The sequence below is a fragment of the Buceros rhinoceros genome, unplaced genomic scaffold (genome assembly GCF_000710305.1).
Source record: "Buceros rhinoceros silvestris isolate BGI_N320 unplaced genomic scaffold, ASM71030v1 scaffold1715, whole genome shotgun sequence".
Classification (NCBI taxonomy): domain Eukaryota; kingdom Metazoa; phylum Chordata; class Aves; order Bucerotiformes; family Bucerotidae; genus Buceros; species Buceros rhinoceros.
The window spans coordinates 36,540-45,136 of record NW_010410922.1 but is presented as its reverse complement, the minus strand read 5'-3'; the positions used below and the strand labels follow the sequence as shown (position 1 = coordinate 45,136).

At 36.1% G+C, this 8,597-nt stretch overlaps 1 protein-coding gene across 1 annotated transcript in view; it reads left to right on the top strand.

Annotated features, from left to right (window-relative positions):
- The window catches only part of TRIP11 (thyroid hormone receptor interactor 11), a gene marked incomplete at its 5' end in the record, with an annotated part of 32,133 nt that extends 27,514 nt beyond the window's left edge, over positions 1-4,619 (top strand). The window contains 4 exons of the mRNA XM_010135768.1: positions 88-202; positions 751-873; positions 2,145-2,292; positions 4,411-4,619. Of these exons, the coding sequence (XP_010134070.1) occupies positions 88-202; positions 751-873; positions 2,145-2,292; positions 4,411-4,619 (595 nt within the window). The remainder of the gene's footprint in view (positions 1-87; positions 203-750; positions 874-2,144; positions 2,293-4,410) is intronic.
- Between the last annotated feature and the right edge of the window lie 3,978 nt (positions 4,620-8,597).

Below are 8,597 nucleotides of genomic sequence, written 5' to 3'. Positions count from 1 at the left end.
AAGAGTATGAGGAATAAATGCACAGATATTATAGTATTGGCTGTTCTATAAGAGCAGACTGTATAACAAGCTTCCTTTGTTCTGCAGGGTCCTGATGAGAAACCTCTTTGTTGGACACTTTCATACTCCAAAAAATAAACGTCCTGAAGTGTTAAGGTTAATGGGAAGTATCTTGGGAATAAAAAAGGAAGAAATTGATCAGGTAATACTTTGCAGAAAACTAGAGTTCCTTTTTCTTATTTGTGGTATCCGTATGAAAATAGAATGACTTGCTGCTAAACTAAATGTGATTGTCCTTCCACTTCTTGTGGGCAAAGTGTAATTTTTGTTCTCTCATCTGAATTAATTTCCATGCATGACATTCTGATCTTAATGGAATCTTTTGATAACATTATATTATTAGAATGGATCTCATTTAGCCAAGGAGTGCTAATGCAGAAAGGAAAGGTTTTAACTTCATGCCATTGTGTAGAATATCTCAGTTACAGAAAAATTACCCAGTTTTACATGTACCACTAGATATTGTGAAGAATGCAAAGCTTGTATTTTTAAATAGCTAGGTTTTTACACTGCCAGTCTTTGGAAGGCAGAGAATAATGTTTTGACAGTAATTAAATTGTTCATTTATCTTCAGGTATCCTACTTATAGTGAATAAATATAGTGAGCACAGTGTTGCAGTTTCTTTTACTTCCTGCTTTATTTTTTGTATCCTGATTTTGTTGTGGTTTTTTTTTTTTAATCCTTTCTAGTTATTATCTGAAGACCAAAGAGGACTTACAAGATGGATGACTGGCTGGCTTGGTGGAGGAGCTGGGTCAAAGAGTGTCCCTAATACACCTTTGAGGCCAACTCATCAGAACATTCTTAATAGTGTAAGAATTAATTGTGCATTCTCTATGTTTGAGTGGAAAAAATGGGGCAGTTGCATAGTAATGCTGATGTTTGGCTCATCTGTATCCTGAGCTTCATTTACTGATGCTACTGTATCTTGCATTATTAGTTGGTTTTTTGGAACTGCTTTGACATAAGGTTTTTTCTGCACTAAATAAATATGCAGGCATTGATGAAAATTATACGGTACTAAGCGTTGAGCTAATACAGAAATATAGTTACTGTCCCACTGGTTCCTGTGATCACTGACTTCTTACAGCATGGACTTTATCTTGCAAACTGGCAGCACTGGAGGTCAAATACATGTGAGAGTCTGGAATTCTACAATACTTAACAGTGTAGAAGACAATGCCATCATTATTTTGGTGACTTTGTTCCCATATGCTCTTTAAATTTAGTTTGAAAAGCTTTCTCAGCTGCTGCAGTTAGTGCCTCTTATGTACAGCATATAGAGTTGATATTTTAACTTTCCAACACTGTAAAGCAACAGTTCTCATAGCATGGTCCATGGATGCAGATAATCTATGGAGTTTTCCATTTTTCAGACCAGTAAATAATGCACTCAAGGATAAAGAACTGAGGGATGGGGGTTTTGGAATTAACTATTTTTTTTCTCACTGAGCTAGAAAACTGTGTTGAGAATTGATTCCTGTAAATTATCTTGAAGTGTAGTGATCTAGTTTTGCCCACTAAAATAGTGCAGGTACTTAGGTCACCAGAGGATTGTAGTCTGATTATCTACAGACATAAAAGAGGAAAAGTAATGCTTTTGTATATATAATACAGGCTTTACTACGCAAAACTTTATCTTGTGATGCTACCGACACCTTCATCATTGTATGTGTCCTTTAATCAAGGCTTTTTGTCAAATAAAACAATGGGGTTTATAGGAAATGTTTAAGTTTGGTGTGTTTCCAGAAGAGTGATTTGCTGGATCATGGACCGTGATGTCAGTAGCAGCAGGAGATTATGAAAACGATTGGCTTAAATCAATAATAGAACCATGGAAGAAGTGTGTGTGTTACCTTTAGAGCTTATCAGTTTCATGTAAATACCACTTACTGAGACAAAAACCAGTGTATTTGGGAAATAAATTTCATTGTTGTTCACTAAGGACTGCTTAGTACCAAGTGCTAAGCACCTGTACAAAATTCTTAGGAGGCTGTTGACCGCTTTTTGTTTTATGTATTTTTACCTGACATACTCTTCAACAGAGCATCAGTAAAATATAATAACTGGTAGCCTCTTGTAGTCTTTTTCAGAATTGTTTGTGAAATTCCTTGAAACAGAATCTTGCCCAAACCTTCCTCCACCCAAGCTTTCTGTTGATCATATGAAACCTTTAGGAGCAGCAGGATCTGGTAAAGCTAGCGGCGCTCCATCCAACAGTCAAATGCAAGGTAACATTTGAAGGAAAATTTGAAACTTTACTCACAACATAAGTAACTAAAAGTAGAATTTTCAAGGGGATTTCAATCATTCTGTGTTCCTCACTTGTGAAGTATGAATTTGATTTCTTCCCACCCTGAATTTCCTACTTCCTCTTCTCTTTTTTCTTTTCCTTCCCCCATTCCTCCTTCCCACTGCTTCTATACCCTGCTTCCTAAAATTCCAATACAGAAGATTAGAGGGACCAAATTCCCTTTGATACGGAAAGGCTTTAACAGCACCTGTTAGAGCCAAACAGATGTTGTGCAGACAACTCCATCTGTTACATCAGTGAACCCAGTCCTGATTTTCAGCGTCCCTTTTGAACAGCTCGGTTCTCACTGAGTGAAGAATGCAAGTAATACCAACCTTGTAGTGCCTCTCTAGTATGTAGAACCTGGTTGCTCAGAGAGGTCTAAAATAAAATTAGTTAAGTATATGGCCTCATTTGAAATCTCTGCAAACTGTGCATGAGTGTTAAATTTAATTGTTCTCTGACATAGAAAAATCATGCTTACGCTATGCGTGATGAAATTAATGCACTTCTGTCTAAGTGGTGTAAGATCCAAATCTTCAGTTTAATCAGATCAATTAAACTTATGTTTTATGTGCTTTTAAGATTTCACCTTAATACAGTCCTGCTGATTTACAGAAGCTTGTTTTGACTGAAACTTTTATCTGTAAGCTCAAACAAACAAAAAAACCCAACCCACAAAAAAACTATGTATTATATAGATTGCAGAGAGAGAAGGATGCTAAAAACCCCACTTTCAGTTTGCCTAAAGTAGTTGGATATAAATGTCTACTGTGGAATACCTCTTTTTCTCTGAAAGCAGTATTTATTAATTTTCTTAATAAACCTAAATTAAGTTTATAATTTTATTTTTCTTCTTCCTTGTAGTATAACTGTAATAAAATAGGTAAAGCACCTCCTTTACTTGGGAGGGAAAAAAAACCCCAAAAACAATTTCCTTGTCTGGAAGAACAAAATTCTCAGTTCCTTTTATCCACTCAGGAGCTATAAATTGCTGGCTTGTAAAACTAGACACTGATTTTATATATATCCCTTTAATTGTTTGGGTGCTTTAAGTTTTTTGTTCCTGGAAATAAACCATATGGTAACGGTTTTTAAGTGCTGGACACAGATGTCAGTATAATATCCACACAGAAATGCATTTACAAGAATTAGGATGTTCACATGATGAAAGACCTCTTCTAAAACAAAAAAAATCTCAATAAAATCACCTATCCAAACAATTGGTATGATATGGGAATGTCAGTTTAGTTTCTGCTCTACATCTGCTCTAGGAATCTTGAACAGATTACATCTGGAGCTAAGTGAGGATTTGAGGAGGGAAGGTGAGGAGGGGCAAGTCAATGGTTAGATTTAAAAAAAAAAGTTTAATACTTTTTTAAAACTAAGATTTTGTTAGAATTTGACTAATGAGCAAACAGTAAGTTTTGTCTGAAGACTAAATTGTGACTCACTGTGATGTTTACAGGGGTTTTCTTGGGGCCGACTCCGGGGACAGTGTGCCAGTACACCGTGGGGTGGGAAATCTACCTATGTGCTGCATTGTAGTGCATGCGCAGTAGTGCCTTTGCATAGTGCTGGAGTCAAAATGACTGGTGTTTCCTGTCTGACATGGAAAGCATCAAGTGAACCTGGGCAAAGGGCTTTCATGTTGCCTGTCACAGAGATGTATGGGCTTTTTGGGGTAGCCTGAGCTGGTACTGAATTTCAGCTGCTGACAAGCACAGTATGGCTGGAAGGTCCTGGAAGTGCCTTGTTCTTCTAAGTCAATCTTGTAACTGGTGGCCTGATGTGTAGACATAGGGAGTGTTCAGCAAAAGAAGCAGTGGCAGATGGCATCCCACGTGAGAGAAGACAGAGAATGAAAGTCTTTGAGAGCATCTGCAGTCCATGGCAAGAAGATAGGATTTTCATGCTGCAAAAGTAATATCCCATTTTAGAACTTTCTGTGAACAAATGCTGTAAAATTGGGTAGAATTATGAATGCTTTCTAACAAAGTAGTTTTGTTGTTTGGTTTTGATTTTTTAACTTTTTTTTTTTTTTAAAACATTTCAGATTCTCCAGTCTCAGGAATGAGCAGAAGACCAGATACAAATCCCTTTTTAGCACCTCGATCTGCAGCAGTGCCTCTCATAACACCTGCTAGCAGTTCTGGACATCTACTTATGAAACCTATTTCTGATGCATTGCCTACTTTTACACCACTGCCAGTGTCCCCTGATGCCAGTGCTGGTGCTGTACTAAAAGACCTCCTAAAACAATAAATGAGGCTGTATCGATACGGTGATTGTAGCACTTTAAGGAAAATCGGAACACTATGCTGTATATAATTTACCACAGTGAGGCCTTCTGTAAAAAGTCATGTACATGTTTGCAATTGTACCTACATTTCTTTTAATTAGAAACTAACCAGCGCTTTGGAAATACTAACGGTGGCAAGAATAACTGCCTTCTTTATAGCAAGCATTCATACGGGGTGTGGGTTAAATCTTAAACTGATGAGAAAAAAAAATCTATCTTATTGCTAGATTGCACAAGACAAATAGAAGAATTTTTAAACCTTTGTTATACTTTTGAGTTGTTTCAGTTATGCACAGACAGCATTAACTCTTTGGTGTTGAGATCCATTTTTCCATTAAAATGATCTGCTGTTGGCAGCGGGCCTTCAATTGATCTTGTTTCAGGTGTTCAATTAATGACACAAACGCCAAAGAATAAGACAGTGAGCATATGGGAGTCTGATTATTGAGCAGCTGCAGTCTTCCCACACACGATTAATGACATTAACTAAATGTACGCTAGGACATGCAACTCTTATCTACAGGATTGGTCACGTTTATGGGCAATTTGAGACACGTTAATCCTTTTGCACAATGTTTATCATGCACACCCTCCCCCTGACTAATAGCTGCGTTCAGCAGTCAAACCCATCAGCACCAAGGAGTTAACTCTGAAAGTGAGTCCTTCGTTTTCTAGAGGTGTCCATGTGATGAAGAGAGCGTAATTTAGCAAAAGATAGATTCACATACACAAAGACACTGTACTCTAATAGTCTAAGATGTATATTTGAGAAACTTTTTATCTTGCAGGATTTTGTAGATGCAAATACAGGCTTAAAGCTTGAACACGTGTATAGAATTTAAAGGGAAGAAGATGCTTCCTTACCTCAAATGTGTAAATAGGTCTTCATAAGACCAAGGCCAAAGTCAATTGTTCTGTAAGTTTTGCTGTGATACACTTTGCCAGGTAAAGAATGAAGTTGTATACTAAAGGGTAAGTCACCTTGCAAAAGTCATCTTCATAGTGAAACTGAGGTGTGAAATCTTCAGTGTGAAATGTAATTTCTAAATCTTTTTATATGCTGTTCCTTGTTTAGTCAGTGTTAGGATAACTCTTGTGCAAGTTCTATATTAGAACTGTCAACCTTTACTTCTCATTTTCATTAAGATCCTGGATTAAATTGTCATAAAAGTTATATTTAAATAGAAGTAATTATTGAAACTTGTACAGAATCAAGTAAACTTGCATTTATTTATGTGGAGGTCAAATAGCAAATTTCTTTTGTTGCCTTGAAATGTCTAGAAGTTTTTTTCAATTACTGTATTTACCTTAACTGCTTGAGTCCCTTGTTGTCCATGTTGTTTTATAGAAGACTTATGCAAATTTGGAAGTGGATTGACCGTACTGAATTTTGATTTTAAAATTTTTTACTCCTTCATAGACAAGGTAATTAATTGGGCAGTTTGATTTCTGGAAGGATAGCAATCAGACATAGTATACCAAAGGTAATTCTGCATTACATAATGAATGTAATGAGAATTTGAAATTACCTCGGCTGACAACACTTTATTTTGGTACTTCAAATGTACACCTTCATTTAAACAGGACTGGAATGGGTACCTTCTTTTTTCTCTACAGCAAATAGAGAGAAAACTGAAATCTGATGGCTTCTGTGCAGTCTCTCTTGTTCTTGTAGTCATGTCTATTTAAGGAGATGTAGCTGTTTCAGAATAAAACTGCCTTTTGGTGAGCCAAAGCAGAAGGAAATGTTTTTAAAAATTACGTAACATACATAGTATAAATTGGAAGTGGACTCCTGCTGCTCACGGTCCTCTGCATATACTGAGCAGATCTTAACTTTTTTTTGTTGTTGTTAATTGCAGAGAATATGTAGATGTTTCTCTTTTAAGGAAGCTTTATAAATGCCAGTAAATAACACTTACTAAAATGTTTTGTTTCTGCGTTCTGCAGATCAGCTCCAGTTATACACTAAGCTATGAATAGTTTAAGGAAGGAAAGCTAAAACCAAGAAAAGGTATTGAAGAACTTTAGAGTCCCTCATTAAACTACTGTGGAGAGAAGAAAGTCCTCTACAGGAGAGGTAGAAGAGGCTTCAGTCCTTAAGTCCTAGGAAGTCTGTTGAAATATGGAGAAAATCCCCATGGCTTAGAGGTTTCTCTTCGGGGGCTTATTCCACAACTACATTGGTGGGTTTTGTTGCTTTGTTACAAGTGAAGTGTGCTCTGTGTTCCAGGCAGTACTTTCCCACTGAAAAGTGTAGCACAACTTCATTACCTTGTTTCTCCTTTCTTTCTTACACTGTTTCACAGACTATTATAAATCTTCAAGATTTGTTTTTATTGAAAGATTAGCGGATATATTTTTCCTCTGATTTTTCTTCTGTGTTTACTTTGTGCTCCATAACTGTTCTGTATATATTTACCTTACCACTTTCCCACATGTAAGTATGTGACTCATGTCATCTATCCTGTTAATTGTGTGGGTCTCGCACACGAAGAGAGGGGCAGGGGAAATTTCTCTGTCGAGTTTATAAGCAGGTGCAGTAGTTAAATTTTTGTTCTTCCTTTAACTTTATTGTCCTCTTTCACCTTGCTTTTGCAAGAAGAGAAAGAAAGTATGATCCTCCTAGTTTGTCTAACAAGCTGTCAGTTATTTTTAGTGGTAAGGTAACAGAATTCTAGTGAGGAATTAATTTTGCAAACTTGATGTAAGGGGGGAAAATAAGGGTTGGGATTTTCTGTTCTCCTTTTTAGACTCCCACTTTCTGGTTTTCTTTGCTCATTCTGCATTCTGTGCAAAGAGTAGGAAGTGTAACTGGTTGATCTTTCTAATTTTTACTGTAAAAGAATGCACAGGTTTGGGGTTTTTTGTTTTGTGTTTTGTTTGTTTATTCTTTGTTATTTTTTAAAATTAAACTCTTCTGCATTAAACTAGTTAGTCACAGCCATATAATTTATTACATTATAGTGACCAGTGTAGAAAGAATGTTTTTTTTACCAAATGTCAGCTCCCAGCTTGCGTTTTATTATTATTGCTTCGAATTCATGCTCTTGACTGATTTTGCATAGTTACTGATAAGGCAGGTTGCCTGGAAAATATATATATGTGTGTGTGTATATATATAGCAGTGACTGATGGCTAAAGTGGAAGAGACAGAATGGACGGTGCTTGCCTTCTAAGTACTTCACATTATCCCATACTGCATGAAAGCTTTGCAATTTTAAGCTGTGATGTCTTCTTAATCCTAGTTTTGATGACTATATTGACACATTATCATTCAAAAGTTCAAGAATAACTTTCCCAAATCATTTAGTCAGACACACTTATAAACTTGATGCCGCATCCTCCCAAACATTCACAGTTTGGGAGTAGATTTAACTAGAATAAAATTCTTTTTTTGTCACCTATGAACATTAATAACGAACATTAATTAAGTATCTTAATTAATTAAGATACAAACATTAATTTAGTATTTGGAGACATTAGTGTGCTGTGGAAACAGCTGGGAGAACAGCTTCAAGCATTCTTTCAGACAGAGGGAAGCCTTTGATTTATCTAGACATTCAAACCAAAGTAGTCATTGTGTCAATACGCTTTTGTCAATGCTAGAAAAGAAAAAACCAAACAAAGTACATATATGTATATATACATATATGGCAGTGGTAGCAGTAATGCCTGAGCAATTAAAAACATTGTATGTATTTTTTTATTTTTCCCCCTTTCAGTAAATTTAATAGTCTGTTGCCTTAAGGAGTTATCTTTCAGGTCGAGAGCTTCTAATTAGCTTTCTTAGTAAACAGTATATAAGAATTACCAGCCTACAATGTTTGTTCTATCATGTTGTGCCATTATATACCTCTCAATTCATTTGCAGCCCCGCAAAGCTTAGATATAGAAAGAGTCTTCAAAAAAAAAAAAAAAAGGAATGGGCAGCTGCTAGC